The 20,120-nt window shown below is 47.9% G+C and overlaps 1 protein-coding gene across 1 annotated transcript in view; it reads right to left on the bottom strand.

The window, feature by feature from the left end:
* Window positions 1-20,120, bottom strand: part of tns1b (tensin 1b) — an 833,038-nt gene that overhangs the window by 439,425 nt on the left and 373,493 nt on the right. The window contains 1 exon segment of the mRNA XM_072578355.1: window positions 1,432-1,470. Coding sequence (XP_072434456.1) covers window positions 1,432-1,470 — 39 coding nt within the window.

Raw genomic sequence — 20,120 nt, 5'->3', positions numbered from 1 at the left:
ACACTGACCCACCCAGACCAACACTGACCAACATTGACCAATACTGATCAACAATGACCAACACGGTCTCACACAGTCCAACACTGACCAACACTGCTCAATATTGACCCACACAGACCAACGCTGATCAACTCTGACCAACACTGACCTAAACTGACCAACACTGACTCACAATGACCAACACTGACCAACACTGACCCACACAGGCCAACGCTGGTCAACACTGACCAATACTGACCTACACTGACCAACACTGACCCACACTGACCCACGTTGACCAACACTGACCCACACTGACCAATACTGACCAACACTGACCCGTACTGATCAACACTGACCAACACTGATCAACACTGACCCACACTGACCCACACTAATCAACATTGACCCACACTGACCAACACTAACCAACACTGATCAACACTGACCAACATTGACTAACACTGACCCACCCAGACCAACACTGACAAACACTGACAAACACTGACCACCACTGATCAACACTGACTAACACTGATCAACACTGACCCACACTGACCAACACTGACCAACACTGATCAACATTGACCCACACTGTCCAACACTGATCCACACTGACCAACACTGACCCACACTGAACAACACTGACCAACACTGAACAACACTGACCCACACTGACCAACACTGACCCATACTGATCAACACTGACCAACATTGATCAATACTGACCCACACTGACCCACACTGACCAACACTGACCCACACTGAACAACACTGACCAACACTGAACAACACTGACCCACACTGAACAACACTGACCAACATTGACCCACACTGTCCCACATTGTCCCACACTGACAAACACTGTCCCACATTGTCCAACACTGACCCACACTGATCAACACTGTCCCACACTGACCAACACTGACCCAGACTGAACAAAGCTGACCAACACTGACCAACACTGACCCACACTGACCCACACTGTCCCACATTGTCCCACACTGACAAACACTGACCCGCATTGTCCAACACTGACCCACACTGATCAACACTGTCCCACACTGACCAACACTGACCCAGACTGTCCCACACTGACCAGCACTGACCAACACTGCCCCACACTGACCAATACTGACCAACACTGATCAACACTGACCAATACTGACCCACACTAACCCACACTGACCAACACTGACCAACACTGATCAACACTGACCCACACTGACCAACATTGACTAACACTGACCAACACTGATCAACACTGACCAATACTGACCCACACTGACCAACATTGACCAACACTGACCGGCACTGACCCACATTGAACAACACTAACCTATATCGATCAATGCTGACCAAAACTGACCAACAGTAATAGACACTAATTAATACTGACCAACATTGATCAGTACTGATTAACATGTTGACCCAATGACAGTGAGTACTCACCAGCTCATAGTTCACCGGAGGGACACACAAGGTAGTGACCTGTAAGAAAAGAAAGACTTAACGTAAGATGGATAATGTACAGCAGTCTCATGCTCAATGCGAATGTTTCTTCATAACAAATACTTTGCTGGTCAATAGTTCTTCGACCATTCCTTTTTTAAGCCCACAAAACTCCCTGGTGTTCTTGGGGAGTTGAAGCTGACGTTGATCACAATGTCTTGAATCGATATGATCCCAATTGCAGCAGACAGACTAAACCCCAGAGTAAGACCTGGCTTGATAGCTCATTGGGTTTCACTTTATCATTAGTTTACCATGAACATAATCAGAAGAGGCTGTCAATGTCCTTTTAACAAAACAGTATAAAAGTTTGTTAGGCAAAAGAAACACCATCTGTGTTATATATTACAAGGACAACATACAAAAGTCTTATTAAAAAGATCAGTAATAATGATTTCACCCTTTTACCCTCAACCTTACAGATACTCAAGTCTCAGAGAAGGGAAACCCTGAATCAACACTCGGGCTGCTTGTTCCATTTTAATTGGTTTCTGGAGCTTTTCCCTTACTGATGTCTAAGCAGTTTCAGACATTTGGGTTTACCATAGACTCAGCTTCAGTAGTTTGTAGCCCAGTCTCCCCACTCACTAAGCTCCTGTTTGCACTGTGTAGTATCCACACACTGACTGATTGACCTTCAAGATGCTTTCTCTTCTTTGACTCAAGTCTTCCCCCTCGTTCTCACTGCTTTTAGATGGTGCTATATTAATAGCACTGCTGTTGTTACAGCCATTTCTGCTGTGAACAAAATCTGCACACTGCCTGGCCTTTTGGATGATTCAATCTTTCTGTGATATTGGACCAGCTGTTTTTCCACCTTTTTCCTAATGCACTGAACTGTTCACCTCAAGGGATCAATCAAATCATTGCTATGCATGTAAATAAGCACATTTCCTGATGCCACAGTCCAACTTGGAGACAGTGAGGACTGCAGGTGCTGAAAGCTCAGAGTCAATGAAGTGTGGAGCTGGAGAAAGCGCAGCAGGTCAAGCAGCACCAGTGGGACAGAAGAGTCAATGATTCAGGCAGGACCGATGAAGGGTCTCCTGCTCCTCTGATGCTGCTTGATCTGCTGTGCTTTCTCCAGCTCCACACTTTATCCACCGCAGTCCAACTCACAGAACTCAAAAACAAAACTAAATAAAACATCTTTCACTCTCCCACCCCCCACCACCTCCCTCCCCCTACCACCCAGGTAAGCTACTCAGGACTGAGACGAGGAAGGATTTCTTTACTCAGAGGGCAGTGAACCTCGGGAATTCTCTCCCGCAGGAATCTGTTGGGGCCAATTAGATACATTCTAGAAGTGGCCCTAAATGGATAAAGGGGTATGGGGAGAGGGTGAGAATGGGATACTGAGATTGCATGATCAGCCATGATCATATTGAATGGTGGTGCAGGCTGGAAGGGTCAATTGGCCTACTCCTGCACTTATTTTTCCATGTTTTTATGCTAACACACACCGCACTGAGAAATAGAAGTTAAGTATAAAGTGAGGCGTCACTCCTCCACTACAGAGCCCAAGCTATCCAGCAATTACAATACGAGGTGCTGAATGTAAACAGGTTCATATGGCTGCCATATTGCAAAAATGGCTAATTCAATAGCTCCTTTGATGGATGTAAAACAATCCTTGGAAGATGATAATGATGTTCAAGGTGCTACAGAAATGTAAACGGCTTTAAAAATGAAGCACAGCACACCAAAGATATTGAATATTGGGTTAAAGACTGGAAAGCTGCTGCAACTTCTCATGTTGTAGCCTTAAGGACAAATGCAAGAATTCAAATTTTCAGACGATTAATTTCTAGCACGGAGAAGAGACAGCTGATTTGTTGGCAGTCGATACTGATTGGCTAAGATGCTGCCATGGAGAGACCAATGGGGCAATAGGGAGCTCTCTGATCTCCCGGGTAATTCAAAAGATGCAATGTTTGATCTGGTTCATTTCGTTTACAGAGAATATGAGAGCAGGTGTGAATATATCTCACTTCCAGAAACTGGAAATGAGGCCATAGCATCACAGATTGATTCTGATAAAGAAGGAGGCTCTGATAGCGAGTCAGGAACATGATCACATGTTATGATCACAGCTGATTAACTTCAATCAAGTGCAAGGAGAGTGAACAGAACAGTCAGGATTGTTTGGAAAGTTGCAGAATCACATCAAACTTAGTTAGAGACATCAGAAAAACCTGCAGATTCCAGAATCCAAGGTAGATAAGCAGAAAGCCGGAAGAAGGTCCTGAAATAACTGATCTCTCTACCAAAGGGACATTTCCAAGACCTGCAGCATTTCTCCAATCACCTGGAAGTTCAGCAAGTCTAAGGTGTATCATTGCGTTCTCCGTAGCAACATCTTGGCCAACCAGACAACTTGCCAACTGATTAGCATCCTCACCTGAGGCATAAACTGTTATGATCATTTAAAATCTTATATTCTTGCATTCGTCCTGATGAGTGGGACAACCTATCTGCCTTACATTACTAATACTAGGGCTCTTCCACAGATTGAACATAAAACAGTACAGCACAGGAACAGGCATAATGTTGTGCTGAACATAATGCCAAAATAAACTAATCCCTTCTGCCTACCCTTGGTCCATATCCCTGCATTCCTTATATAACCATCTGTTTATATGGTTAAACGCCCCTAACGTATCTACTCAATGGGCTACCTGCTGGCCCTGGGCATCATATCAAGTAGTACATTCAGCACTGCCCCATCTCAGAGAACAGCAGAAGAGTCTTCGCCAGTGTCTCGGAGTAATCGTTGTGCCTCCAGCCTCATCCCCAAGGAACAGATTACCCGGTCAGTACCGTATCGGTGCGTACAAGATATTGTCATGTGTCCTTACATCTTCAAAGCACTTGAATCATTGTCAAACTTTGAGATGTCCTGAGGTTGTGAAAGGTGATATATAAATATATGTATTGCTTACCATGACCCGTTTTATCAAAACCGCTCACCTTGCACGCATCAGGACAGTTCACAAGAATACCAGTGTTAAGGGAAACAATATTCACTGAAGAAGACGACACTGTGGATTGGTTGGATAGCGATCGGTAGAGGCATTCTCAATGGCCACAGATTTATCAATCAGAGGCCATTTTCCAAGCAATCAGCATTCCCCTTTCACATTGCATAAATGCTGCTTTCCTTTGCTATTGGTATTCTTGTGAATCGTCCTGATGAGTGCAAGGTGAAAATCTTCAATAGAATGTGTCTTTTTTGTCAGCAATAAGCAAGTTCAATACTACCAAGCAACTGTTTATAGAAACATAAGCTGCTTCTTTCCTGCTGTTGCATAAAACACTTCCTGGACCTCGGCTAGTCTTCTCTAATGGGGGTGTGCTGCATTATAGGAAAGATGTGAGTGCAGAGGTGATTTCCCAGAATGGTTCCAGGAATCTGAGGAACTTCAGTGATAGAACATAGAACATAGAACATAGAACATAGAAAAATACAGCGCAGTACAGGCCCTTCGGCCCTCGATGTTGCGTCGACTGAAGCCTACCTAACCTACACTAGCCCAATAACCCCCATATGCTTATCCAATGCCCGCTTGAATGACCATAAAGAGGGAGAGTCCACCACTGATACTGGCAGGGCATTCCATGAACTCACAACCCGCTGAGGAAAGAATCTACCCCTAACATCTGTCCTATACCAACTCCCCTTAATTTAAAGCTGTGTCCCCTAGTAACAGCTGACTTTTTTGATGAAGAGAGATTGGAGAGGTTGGGACTGTTCTCCTTGGACAGAGGAAGACTGCAGGGAGAGTTGATAGAGGTTTTCAAAACCATGAGTGGGCAGGATAGAGCACAGAGGAAGAAACTGTTCCTGCTCATACAAGAAACAAGAATGAGAGGGATATGGATGGAATGTGCAAACAAAGCGAGATGAGAGAAAAACACTCAGTGAATAGCTAGGGTGTGGAATAGTTAGGGTGTGGAATAGTTAGGGTGTGGAATAGTTAGGGTGTGGAATAGTTAGGGTGTGGAATAGTTAGGGTGTGGAATAGTTATGGCGTGGAGTGCACTGCCTGGAAATGTGCTGGGGGCATTGGATAGTTATTGGGATAGGAAGTGCAAGGATATGGAGAATGGCACTCAATCATGATGCCTATTTGGAGGGCCAATGATGGGCAGAATGGCCTCACCCTGCACCATAACACTCCTGTAATCCCAGAAGGCATGCACCAGGGCCTCACTCTGCCTCTGAGGCCCAGTCCAAACATATCTTCACTGACGTCACCCCTCCCCAACATGCGGCTGATCACCAGGGAAAGCTGCCCTCCTCCCCTCCAGCTCTGAGGGTAAATACCTCACTCAACCTGCTGCTGTCACTCCATCGTCACAGTGGGAATGAAGAATGAAAGCTTTGATTCCATCTGTTTCTGTGCTCTCCCAGTCACACGTTAGCACTGACAGAGCACCGCATACATAATGCACTTGGCCTGGGAATGACATGACATACTGGCAAAACACTTCTTCATTAACAAACTAATACAACCTTTTCTTTACTTCACAGCCACTCACCCAACAAAGTAATGATCAAAAACTACCATAAAAGGCTAGATAATGCAGGAAAATCATTTCTGAAGGCACTGGGAGAGCAGCCCATGTGTTATGTAAATGTTTGGAGCATAGTTTTGAGTTCAGCCTTTTGATTTAGTGAAGGCAGTGAGTTTGGCAACAAGTGCAGAAGAAAAATAAATTGTCGGCTCTGATTTACTGCCCTGGACAACATTAACGCTGTCTGCATCTGGACACAACTTGTAGCTTGTGAATCTCTGTTCAAGAATTTGGGATGCATTGTCAAGCAGGCAAAATGCTCCTGGACAGTCCATCTTAACGTTGGCCTGGATACTCCACACCACACCATCCCCATCCAACCTCGTCCCCCACTACCCAATGAAGGTGAGGTGAGGGTGGAGGGGGGAGATTGGCGTTTAGCTAAATCCAGTCAGCAGCTTATCCACATCCAGCAATCTCACACCTTCCTCCCACCGCAATTATCTCAATCCCTTCCCACTCACTCCCACACAACCCAATCCCAATGGGGCCACACCCTTTCCCACTCACTCCCACACACCCAATCCCAATGGGGCCACACCCTTTCCCACTCACTCCCACACACCCAATCCCAATGGGGCCACAACTTTTCCCACTCACTCTCACACAACCCAATCCCAGTGGAGCCCCACCCCTTCCCATTCACTCCCACACAACCCCATCCCAATGGGGCCACACTCTTTCCCACTCCCACACAATCCAATCCCAATGGAGCCACACCCCTTCTCACTCACTCCCACACAACCCAATCCCAATGGAGTCATGTCCTTTCCCACACACTCCCACACAACCCAATCCCAGTAGGCCACACCCTTTCCCACTCACTCCCACACAACCCAATCCCAATGGAGCCAAACCCTTTCCCACTCACTCCCACACAACCCAATCCCAATGGAGTCATGTCCTTTCCCACACAGTCCCACACAACCCAATCCCAATGGAGTCATGTCCTTTCCCACTCACTCCCACACAACCCAATCCCAATGGAGCCACACCCTTTCCCACTCACTCCCACACAACCCAATCCCAATGGAGTCATGTCCTTTCCCACACACTCCCACACAACCCAATCCCAGTAGGTCACACCCTTTCCCACTCACTCCCACACAACCCAATCCCAATGGAGCCACACCCTTTCCCACTCACTCCCACACAACCCAATCCCAATGGAGTCATGTCCTTTCCCACTCACTCCCACACAACCCAATCCCAATGGAGTTATGTCCTTTCCCACACACTCCCACACAACCCAATCCCAATGGAGTCATGTCCTTTCCCACTCACTCCCACACAACCCAATCCCAATGGAGCCACACCCTTTCCCACACACTCCCACACAACCCAATCCCAATGGAGCCACACCCCTTCTCACTCACTACCATTGTACTCAATCCCAATGGACACAAACCCCTTCCCACTCACTCCCATGTTACTCAATATAGATGGAACCAGGTGCTCCACCTGCTGGATATTGTGGCCAATGTCTATCTGAACAATTGGTGATGCCTCAGGTAAATGTACAGCCACCAAACCTCTTTCCTGGCATTAGTCTAAGTTAGTGACACCAAACCTTCTGCAGAAAGGCAAGCTCAGTCCAAGTAAACAGGCTATCCTAGATCAGGTACGGTGCAATGAGAAAGGAACGATTGACAATTTCACTGTGCGAGGCCCGAGGGGATGAGTGACCATAAATGATGGAGTCCTTCAACAAGACCGAGAGTGATGTCACTGGTTCTGAGACGAGGCTGTAAATGGAGGAAATTACAATCATATAAGGTGCAAATTGGTTATGATAGGTGGGAGGCGCAAAAGTAAAACAGGAAAACTGGCCAAACCATTGGTTAGAAAGGAAATTACAGACAGTAAGAGATCCAAGGAAGAGGCATATAAATTCGTCAGTAAGAATAACAGGCCTGAGGTTTAGAATTGGGCAAAGGGGCTGATTACGAAAAGGAAGAAAGAGTGAGAGAGGAAGCTTGCAGGGAAGATAAAAACTGACTGTAAACGTTTCCAGGAGAAAGTGAGGACTGCAGATGCTGGAGATCAGAGCTGAAAATGTGTTGCTGGAAAAGCGCAGCAGGTCAGGCAGCATCCAAGGAGCAGGAGAATCGACGTTTCGGGCATGAGCCCTTCTTCAGGAATTCCTGAAGAAGGGCTGATGCCCGAAACGTCGATTCTCCTGCTCCTTGGATGCTGCCTGACCTGCTGCGCTTTTCCAGCAACACATTTTCAGTTGTAAACATTTCCATCAATACATGAAGAGAAAAAGATGAGTGAAGCAAAGTGTATTTCCCTGACAGCCAGAAACAGGGCAGGTTATTGAGGGGAACAAATAGGTGGCTGACCAACTAAATACAAACTCTGGTCAGTGCTCACAAAGGAGATAATAAATAATACTCCAGAAAAGATCGAGAACTCATGGTTTAATGAGAGGGAGGAACTGAAGTATTATTCAGGAAATGGTGTTGGGGAATTGAAGGTATTCAAGATTGATAAATTGCCAGGGCCTGATCATTGAAATCCCAGACAGGGGAATGCACCAGAGTGCCTACCCTAATGTACCAACAGCTCGAACAGCAAACTTTATTCCACATTGTTGGAAAAAATCATTGGTGTCACTGCCATCCTTACCTGCTCTGGCTGACTTGTGACTCCAAACCCACAGCGATGTGAGTGCCTCTCACTGACCTCTGGGCAACAGGGATGGGCAATAAATTCTGGACTGACCAGTGACACCCAGATCCCTGAATGTGTTTTAAAAAGTCGAAAAGTGTTGTTCTTGAAAAACATAGTTCGTCAGGCAGTATCCGAGGAGCAGGAGAGTCGACGTTTCGGGCAAAAGCCCTTCATCAGGAATTTCTCATGAAGAGTTTATGCCCGAAACATCGATTCTCGGATGCTGCCTGACCAGCAGTGCTTTTCCAGAACCACACATTTCGACTCTGATCTCCGGCATCTGCAGTCCTCCCTTTTTCTCGTGTTGAACAAATCCCAAGCTGGCTCCTGTGTGGGACAGAAGGACGCCCACCTCACATTCTCATTGTGAACACATCACTCCTCCTCTCTGACACTCAGTGAGCCTCCAAACTCCAAGCTTTGCCAGCTGTGAGGAGACAGCTAACCCATCTGAGGACAGCACAGAACACGAGCAGGATTGTGTATCGCTGCAGAACCAGGTTCCCTGGTGGGGCTCCCCATTCTGCACACTTCAGCACAAAAGTAAGGACACCACATTGTAAAGCCAGCCACAATTTTGACAGCATGAGAACCGGACGCTGATTGGTTGCAACACACCAGGATTTGTCAGCATGTTGTCATGGAGAACGCAGAAGGGAACAATGATCCCCAACACTCTGTGTAACTGAGAAAGACACAATGTTGGGCATGGCTTTCTTTTTTGTAGAGGTTAGGGCCCAGTGTCTGAGACCATGAAATACCTGACAAGCAAATGGGAGCTGCATTGTCAGACTGATTAACAATCAGAAATTGTTGTGTGTGCACTTTTTCACACATTCACCATGATCTCAAACTCCACTCTACACACATTCCATCATGCAGTACAGGAGGGTCAGTACTGAGGGGGTGCCGCACTGTCAGAGGGTCAGTACTGAGGGAGTGCCGCACTGTCAGAGGGTCAGTACTGAGGGAGTGCCGCACTGTCGGAGGGTCAGTACTGAGGGAGTGCTGCACTGTCAGAGGGTCAGTACTGAGGGAGTGCTGCACTGTCAGAGGGTCAGTGCTGAGGGAGTGCTGCACTGTCAGAGGGTCAGTGCTGAGGGAGTGCTGCACTGTCAGAGGGTCAGTGCTGAGGGAGTGCTGCACTGTCAGAGGGTCAGTACTGAGGGAGTGCTGCACTGTCAGAGGGTCAGTGCTGAGGGAGTGCCGCACTGTCAGAGGGTCAGTGCTGAGGGAGTGCCGCACTGTCAGAGGGTCAGTACTGAGGGAGTGTCACACTGTCAGAGGGTCAGTGCTGAGGGGGAAAGAATATCCTCCCAGCTTCTCGAAACTTGCTGTTCCTCACCTTAAACCCATATCCCTCTGGTCACTGATCCCTCCACCAAGGGGAACACTTTCTTCCTGTTTACCCCATGTGTACCCCTCACCATGTTATACATCTCAATCATGTCCCCCCTCAGTCTCCTCTGCTCAAATCAAAATAACCCCAGTCTGGCCAATCGCTCTCCATTACTGGAACTCTCCGGGACTGGCACCATCCTGGAAAATCTCGCACCAGTGTCAATTATTGCTGCAGGGGACGGTGTTCTGAGCAGATGGGAGAGATCAACCATTACATGGTCTCAATCTTGCACTGAGCAATGATCAGCATTAAATACCTTGCCTTACTCAGAACACTGAAACTAACGAGCAGATAGCGCTGGATAATCTGATGCATAGACACACTAACAGCATTCTGAATGAACTGCACCTTAAGAACTTCAACAGTTCCAGAAGGCAGCTCACCCCCACCTTCTCAAGGGACAAATAGGGACGGGTAATAAATGCTGGGCCCAGCCAGTGACACCCTCATCCCGTGAATGAATTAAAGATAAAGAATGGACAGTGAACCCAGAGTCTGCTTCCCAAAGGGAGGCCACAGTCATTATGAACACAGCACAGAGATAACACTGAAAACTGTCTGTGCCAAGTGTGACTCTGTCATGGCAGGGGGCAATCTGAGGGCCAGGGAGAGAGTGAGGTGGAGACTCAGAGTGAAAACAAGGAAAAGGAATGATGGAGAGAGGGAGAGAGGGAGATGTGGAGGGGAGTCAGTGTTGGCCCAAGCCCCTGGAGCCAGCTGCAACCCATGACTGATGACATCTGAGACATGTGACCAAGATCTGTCATTGACTAGAGAACAACAGGAACAGTGATGGGAGGGGAAGGGAAGGGAAGAGAAAGCTACATTTTGAAGCTATTAATAAGATCAAGGTCTGGTGAAAACTCACTAAAGGCAGGCATGGTTCCTAGACATATCCAAATCACTCACTCAGTATCTGCCACCCACTGACCTCCTGCTGGCACTATGCCACCAGACAGTGGCATGGGATTGCTCCACTGGTCTGACACAGTATCTTTCTGCTTCACTCAGCCAGGAACAGGGCCTCATTCTGAGAGTCCTTGCAGGAGATCCGACTCTACTGTGAGGTAAACACTGGGCTACACACGGCAGGATCTCGCTGCTTTATCTTAACTACGTGCCCCTGCGGGCAGGATCGGGCATTCTTTACATTCCTCCTCTTCTGTTTGCTGAAACAGGTCCAAGTTATTTCTGCTGACATCTGTACTTTGTACAATGTCCCATACTTAAAAAAAATGTAACAAGTCCCACTCACCAATCAACATCCAACAAATGTACACAATCCCAATGGATTCAAACTCCTTCCCATTCACTCCCACTCTACACAATCCCAATGGATCCATACCCTTTCCCATTCACTCCTACTGTACACAATCCCAAAGGACCCATACCCCTTCCCATTCACTCCTACTGTACACAATCCCAATGGATCCATACCCCTTCCCATTCACTCCTACTGTACACAATCCCAATGGATCCATACCCCTTCCCATTCACTCCTACTGTACACAATCCCAATGGATCCATACCCCTTCCAATTCACTCCTACTGTACACAATCCCAATGAACACAAAACCTCTTCCCATTCATTCCCACTCTACACATTCCCAATAGACCCATTCCCCCTCCCCATTCACTCCCTCTCAACTCAATCCCAATAACCCGAAACCCCTTCCTATTCACTCTGATTGTAAAAGTCCCCAATTCCTAGTAGAGAACATTCCGTAGGGAAGGATGATGTGATCTCTTGGTTTATTAAATACAAAGTGTGTTATCTCAGATCAGGCAGTAATCTAATCAGTTTGCTGCACAGACTGGACTAAGTGTTTCCTGTTTCTGTTTGTGCTAAGAGACTGGATAAATGATTGAGACACTGCCAGGTCTTGCCATTACGAACCAACTGCCTTCCTGCTGCAGAACTCTCCTCCTCCTCCTCCTCCTCCTCCTCCTCCACCTCCTTCACCTCCACCACCATTCCCTCACATTGGACACCTTGGTAATGTCCACTTAGACCATACCCCTTCTGTGGGGTCTTCATGGAGACAAATCAAATTCTCATTTTCTGCCCTCCCTCTTAACACATTGACTTTGCAGTAGTTTTCAGTGCAAGTATCAAAATTAGCAACTTTCTGGATTTTCTAAAATATAACCTGCAGATATACAAATCATCGGCAGCACATTCCATTGGCATCCCATCCATTGCTTTTTACATCCCCTCCCTCCCCCCACCCACACTCAGTAAAAGCAGTGTGTACCATCCCCTCCCTCCCCCCACCGACGCTCAGTAACAGCAGTGTGTACCTTCACCTCCCTCCCTCCCCCACCGACCCTCAGTAACAGCAGTGTGTACCATCCCCTCCCTCCCCCCCCCACTGACCCTCAGTAACAGCAGTGTGTACCATCCCCTCCCTCCCCCCACCCACACTCAGTAACAGCATTGTGTACCATCCCCTCCCTCCCCCACCCACACTCAGTAACAGCAGTGTGTACCATCCCCTCCCTCCCCCCACCCACACTCAGTAACAGCAGTGTGTACCATCCCCTCCCTCCCTCCCACCCACACTCAGTAACAGCAGTGTGTACCATCCCCTCCCTCCCCCCACCCACACTCAGTAACAGCATTGTGTACCATCCCCTCCCTCCCCCACCGACCCTCAGTAACAGCAGTGTGTACCATCCCCTCCCTCCCCCCACCCACCCTCAGTAACAGCAGTGTGTACCATCCCCTCCCTCCCCCCCACCCACACTCAGTAACAGCAGTGTGTACCATCCCCTCCCTCCCCCCACCCACACTCAGTAACAGCAGTGTGTACCATCCCCTCCCTCCCCCCACCGACCCTCAGTAACAGCAGTGTGTACCATCCCCTCCCTCCCCCCACCGACCCTCAGTAACAGCAGTGTGTACCATCCCCTCCCTCCCCCCACCCACACTCAGTAACAGCAGTGTGTACCATCCCCTCCCTCCCCCCACCGACACTCAGTAACAGCAGTGTGTACCATCCCCTCCCTCACCCCCCCACCGACACTCAGTAACAGCAGTGTGTACCATCCCCTCCCTCCCCCCCACCCACCCTCAGTAACAGCAGTGTGTACCATCCCCTCCCTCCCCCACCCTCACTCAGTAACAGCAGTGTGTACCATCCCCTCCCTCCCCCACCGACCCTCAGTAACAGCAGTGTGTACCATCCCCTCCCTCCCCCCACCCACCCTCAGTAACAGCAGTGTGTACCATCCCCTCCCTCCCCCCACCCACACTCAGTAACAGCAGTGTGTACCATCCCCTCCCTCCCCCACCCTCACTCAGTAACAGCAGTGTGTACCATCCCCTCCCTCCCCCCACCCACCCTCAGTAACAGCAGTGTGTACCATCCCCTCCCTCCCCCCCACCGACACTCAGTAACAGCAGTGTGTACCATCCCCTCCCTCCCCCCCACCCACACTCAGTAACAGCAGTGTGTACCATCCCCTCCCTCCCCCCCACCGACCCTCAGTAACAGCAGTGTGTACCATCCCCTCCCTCCCCCACCCACACTCAGTAACAGCAGTGTGTACCATCCCCTCCCTCCCCCACCCACACTCAGTAACAGCAGTGTGTACCATCCCCTCCCTCCCCCCACCCACACTCAGTAACAGCAGTGTGTACCATCCCCTCCCTCCCCCCCACCCACACTCAGTAACAGCAGTGTGTACCATCCCCTCCCTCCCCCCACCCACACTCAGTAACAGCAGTGTGTACCATCCCCTCCCTCCCCCACCGACCCTCAGTAACAGCAGTGTGTACCATCCCCTCCCTCCCCCCACCCACACTCAGTAACAGCAGTGTGTACCATCCTCTCCCTCCCCCCACCCACACTCAGTAACAACAGTGTGTACCATCTACAAGATAAACTGCAGAAACTCACTAAAGTTCCTCAGGTGGGTGGTTGGGAAGACCATAACCTTTCACCACCTCTCCAAGTTAACCAGTTCCTTTATTTGGACACCTTCCTTCATGACTTCTGGGTCAAACTCCTGGAACATTAACCTTACCAGCTGAAGAGGAATGCACACCACCAGCTCCTATTTTAGTCACTGTGTGGGAAACACGCATACTTATGGAATGATAAGAATTGGAAAGTGGTCATTTTTTGATATTACGGGTTTGCAAAGGTTTAATCATGCATTTGCTTGGAACTGGGCAGTTGAGATGTTGCCAGAAGTCACAGGACACCAGGTCACATCTCCTGGTAAAGGGACAGTGCTCCAAAAGCTTGTGATTTCAACTAAACCTGTCGGACTATAACCCGGTGTCCGCCCCAGTCCAACACCAGCCCCTCCACGTCATGGCCACCAGGTAAGATGTTAAAATGGACAATGGTACAGTTTGTCTTGACAAAAAGAGTGACTTTGAACAGAAGTCGAGCAAAGCTTTTAGAAGTGATAAGGCTGGAGATTTGCTGCTTTAATTACTGTCCTAACAAAACCTTGAGATCCCTGATGGATTTATACTGCTTCCTGATAACATTTCAGATCTCGGGACTCCTAACTGTCTCTTAGTTCAATCTGAAACCTCGTCTGGTGATCTTCCATTTCTCTGTGACCGTTAGCAATCAAATCTCAACAACAGGTATTTATAGAGACTGAGAGAAGTCAACCCATTGTTGTTGCCTGAACTTGCCCCTTGACCTTCAGAGATATTGAATTTATTTCCCCCTTCTGTCCGATATTTTCTCATCCCATCACAGCTCTGGAGTGTGCGGGACCTGCTGAGTTTTCCCAGCAATTTCTGTTTTTGATTCTTTGGATGAGCTGAGTGAGCAGACAAATGCTTGGCAGATGCAGTGTAATATGGATTAATGTGAGATTATCTCCTCTGACCATAAAACTAGGAAGAAAGGTCATTATTTAAATGGATGTGAATTGAGAGAGGGGAATGGTCACAAGGTCTGGGTATTCTTGTGCACCAGCCACGGAAAATATGCCCCCAGTCGAAGAAGGGGCACGGTGTGTTGGCCTTCCTGTTGAGAGGATTCGAGTACAGGAACAGGGCCTGTAATTAGACAGAGCCTTGGTGAGACCACACCTGGAATATTGTGTCCAGTTTGGGTGTCCTTATCTGAGGAAGGATGTCCTGGATGGAGAGAGAGTTCATGGAGACGAATAGAATTCTCATTTTCTGCCCTCCCTCTTAATACATTGACTTTGCAGTAGTTTTCAGTGCAAGTAATCAGAATTTAGTAATAAAATTACTCTCTTGGGACGGCAAGATTGATGGAAGAGGCAAAGTGAGTTGGTTAGCTTTATATTCACCTGTGTTTAAAAGAATGAAGGGGGGGATCTCATAGAAACCTATCAAATTCTAACAGGACTAGACAGAGTAAACACAGGAAGGATGTTCCCAATGTTGAATGAATCCACAGCCAGGGATCACAGTTCTAGGATACCGGGTTAACGTTTTAGGACTGAGACGGGGAGAAATGTCTTCCCCCAGAGAGTGGGGAGCCTGGGGGATTGTCTGACATGAAAGTGGCTGACGCTAAAACATTGAATGTTTTTGAGAAGGAGGTAGATCCAGCTCTTGTGGTTAAATGGATCAATGGATCTGGGGAGAGGACAGGATTAACTATTGCCCTTAATGATCAGCCATGATGATAATGAATGGCAGGGTAGGCTCAGGGGGCCGAATGGCCTGCTCCTACTCCTATCTTCTATGGTTCTGTGTTTCAAGACAAACCAAATGGGAGTGTTCCTGTTTTACAGATTCATGCGATAGGGAAGCCACTGCTAAATCCCATGTTTATTGTCCATTCCTCATTAACCTCGGTGGGCTGGTGATAAACTACCCCTTTAAATAAAAAGATGTCAGCATACATAAAATAGGAGAAGGCTATTCAGCCCCTCAAGCTTGCTCCATCATTCAGTAATCATTATTCTGTGTCTGGATTCAGTCCCAGACACACCTCTCCAGATGACTCCACCTCCTTGATTGATTTCTGTCTCCGATACACTCAGTGATGGAGTGACCACAACCCTTTGGCACAGCGAGTTCCAAAGACATCCAAGTGAAGGCATTTCTGCTCATCTCAGTCCGAAACGGTCAGCCCCTTATCCTGAATCTGTGACCTTTTGTCGTAGTCTCTCAGTGAGGGGAAAGATCCTTTCAATATCTAACCTACCTAACACCTTGAGGATGTTACAGCTTGCGATAAGGTCATTGGTTTCTGTTTGAAGTTCCCTGTGCGTGATTAACTTGGCCATTTCAGAAAGCAGTAAACGCTCAATAGTATTCTTGCAAGTCTGAAGTCAGACGGAGATCAGACTACAGAAAGACTAAAGGTTATGTCATTTAAAGCAGTTTAATCTAATCAGAGTTTTAATAACAATTGATACTAGCTCTGTATTCCAGATTTCGGTAATTGAATTTCAATTCTCCAGCCGCGACAGTACTCTCCTGTCTGTGAATTATTCATCTAGGTCTTGGGACTTCAAGTCCAGTAACCTTACCACTACGCTACCAGTCTCTGTTCTTGAGGACAATGTAGCATGGACAATGACTAACTCAAACAGAAATTGCTGCAAAAACTCAGCAGGTCAGGCAGTATCACTGGGAAGAAAGCAGATTTAATGTGTTGGGTCCAGTGACCCTTCTTCAGAAAGCTGAACAATTATTGAATACATTGGCAATGCTAGCACCCTGGGATTGAATATTGAAATGCAAAGGTGCATCTCCAGTGGCTCAGAGTCAGTTAAAAACAAGACTTGGCAGTGTACACATGGACTGGTTATTGCAATAACTCTCGAGCAATTTGAGCAAGAAGTACTCAGAATGATCAGATTCCAGAACACTATAAAAAGGAAGCCTCCACTCCCATTAATCTTCTCAGGAACAGAAGTCTGATCTGAGGAACCAGTCCAAAATAGCCATCTCCAGCCTCTGCCTTTCTCAAGTCTGACACACACAGATCCATTTTTTTTCTATCAACTGGGTGTTTCAGAGCTGGCTTCATGGTAAATTGGCGAATCTATGCTCTCACAGCGAGTGGGTCAGTTCTGATACTTAACACTCAAATTATTAGGAGAGGACAGGCAGAGGCTGGTCCTTTCAGCTGTTTGACGGGGCTGCTGGATACACAGCTGGACTCTGTATTGTGGGTGTGAAAGCAAACTGTTTGGTCACTGGGCCAACTGAACTGACACTCTCTTCTCCCGTAATCCAACATACTACCTCCCAACAGTGTCATCCAGAAAGAAAGCAGCGGTTTCCCCATGTACATTGACAATGCTGCCCCTGCCTAGCCTCTCCCCAAACCTCTCCACTCTCACTGAGTTTTCAAGCTTCTTGTCTAATATCCCAGACTGAGTGAGTAAACTTTGCCTCCAACGACACGGCAAAGGGTGAAGCCATTGACTTTGTCCCCAGCACACACCCCATTCCTTCTCCTTGGTAACAGACTGAGGCTGAACCAGACAGATTTTTTTAACATCAGTTTTGACCCTTAGATGTGTTTCTGACCATAAGGGGGTATAACCAGGGGCATAATTTTAAAGATAAAAGCTGGAAGTTTAAAGGGGATTTGAGGAAACACTTTTTCACCAAGAGGGTGGTGGGATTCTGGAATGTACTGTCTGGGAGCACTTGGCTGACCATGACATTCAACTATGGGCCTAGTGTGGGAAAGTGAGACTAGTGTAGGTAGTAATCTAGCTTTAGTAGTACAGACTGGATGGGCCAAAGGGCCTTTTTGGCACTGTATGGTTCTATGATTGATATGCCCAAGCCATTGCTGTGACCACCAAATCCTAACCTCATTACAATGTTCCACCACACCTCGATTCCAGCTCATCTGCTGCTGCTTCCCATCCCCAGCCTTTGTTACCCTGGCTACTCCAACGCACTCCCGCCTGGTCCTCTATATTCCATAAAGCCCTGTGGTACAGTCACTGGTCTGTTAATCCAGAGATTCAAATTCTCCCACCAAGGCAGACAGTGGAATTAGAATTCAATAAAAATCTGGAATTAAGAATCTAATGATGACCATGAATCCATTGTTGATTGTCAGGAGAAACTCATCTGGTTCATTAATGTCCTTTAGGGAAAGAAACTGCTATCTTTACCTGATCTGACATGACTCCAGAGCCACAGCAAGGAGGTTGACTCGTAACTGCCCTCTGAGCATTGAGGGATGGGCAATAAATGCTGCCCAGCCAGTGATGCCCTCGTCCTCATGAATATAAACAAAATGAAATCTTCCAAACCACTACTGCCCGTGTTCTTAATCAGGATGTGAATGTATTGGAGGTGAGTCAGAAGAGATTTACTAGATTGATTCAATTTATTCGCCTGTACTGAGATACAGTGATTAGAATTGTTTTGTGTGCTAACCAGCTCACTCATGCCTTTCGTAAGTGCGTCAGGGTAATAGAACAGAATACAGAATATAGCGTTACAGTTAGAGAGAAGGTGCAACTCGAGTATATGAGAGGTCTGTTCATGACTCTGAAATTGAGTAGGCTGTCTGATGGGTAATGGTGGCTGGTTTCCAATGGAGATTAGTAGAGTGAGGGATAGGGAGAAAGAGACGGATACAGAGGGAGAGTCCATTTTAGGAAAGTTACAATCAGATGTACTGCTGGGAAGGCAGAGTGGAAAAAGGGGACTCAAAGAGGAATTTTTCTTTTCTTTTTTTTGCAGCAGAGCGTGGCGGGAGCTGGGCGGAAGTGAAGTCGGAGCACAGAGCCGGTCGGGAAGGTAAGTGATTGTTATTTAAGTGGAGAAGGAACCCGAGACACGACACGTGTAGTGTCTCCCACCCTCCCTCCTCCTCTAACCTAAAAAAAAAGGACTCAGTCGGCTGAACAGGTAAGCTACTCAGTGTTCTTGTTTTGGAGACTAAGTGTACAGTTATGGCAGCGCAGGCAGTGGAATGTACCTCCTGCAGGATGTTTGAGGTAGAGGGGACCACTGATGCTCCTGCCGACTTCACCTGCAGGAAGTGCAGCCAGCTCCAGCTCCTCACAGACCGCGTTACGGAACTGGAGCTGGAGTTGGATGAACTTCGGATTATTCGAGAGGCTGAGAGGGTGATAGATAGAAGCTACAGGGACATAGTTACACCAGAGAACAGGGGTAGCTGGGTAACAGTTAGAGGTGGGAAGGGGAAGAAACAGGCAGTGCAGGGATCCCCTGTGGTCGTTCCCCTCAACAATAAGTATACTGCTTTGGATACTGTTGGGGGGGACGGCCTAGCAGGGGTAAGCTGCAGTGACCGGGTCTCTGGCACGAGGTCCGGCTCTGAGGCTCAGAAGGAAAAGGGGGAGAGGAGGAGAGCGCTAGTTATAGGAGACTCTATAGTTAGAGGAACAGACAGGCAGTTCTGTGGACATGGGCGAGACTCTCGGATGGTTTGTTGCCTCCCGGGTGCCAGGGTCCGAGACGTCTCGGACCGTGCCTTCAGAATCCTTAAGGGGGAGGGTGTGCAGCCAGAAGTCGTGGTGCACATTGGCACCAACGACATAGGTAGGAAGAGGGGTGGGGAGGTCATTCAGGAGCTCAGGGAGTTAGGCTGGAAGCTAAAAGCTAGGACGGACAGAATCGTCATCTCTGGGTTGTTGCCGGTGCCACGTGACAGTGAGGCAAGGAATAGGAAGAAAGTGCAGTTGAACACGTGGCTGCAAGGATGGTGTAGGAGAGAGGGCTTCAGATATTTGGACAATTGGACTGCATTCTGGGGAAGGTGGGACCTGTACAAACAGGACGGGTTGCACCTGAACCAGAAGGGCACCAATATCCTGGGGGGTAGGTTTGCTAGCACTCTTCGGGGGGGGTTAAACTAATTTGGCAGGGGGATGGGATCCGGACTTGTAGTCCAGCAAGTAGGTTAGCTGTTTGTCAGGATGTCCAATAATGTAGGGAGGCTGTGGAGAAGGTAGCACTGACAGGGAATACTTGCGGACACAGAGATGGGCTCAAGTGCGTATACTTCAACGCAAGGAG

The sequence above is a fragment of the Chiloscyllium punctatum genome, chromosome 10 (genome assembly GCF_047496795.1).
Source record: "Chiloscyllium punctatum isolate Juve2018m chromosome 10, sChiPun1.3, whole genome shotgun sequence".
Lineage (NCBI taxonomy): Eukaryota > Metazoa > Chordata > Chondrichthyes > Orectolobiformes > Hemiscylliidae > Chiloscyllium > Chiloscyllium punctatum.
The sequence above is the reverse complement of the archived record's forward strand: the minus strand, read 5'-3'. Positions and strand labels throughout refer to the sequence as shown.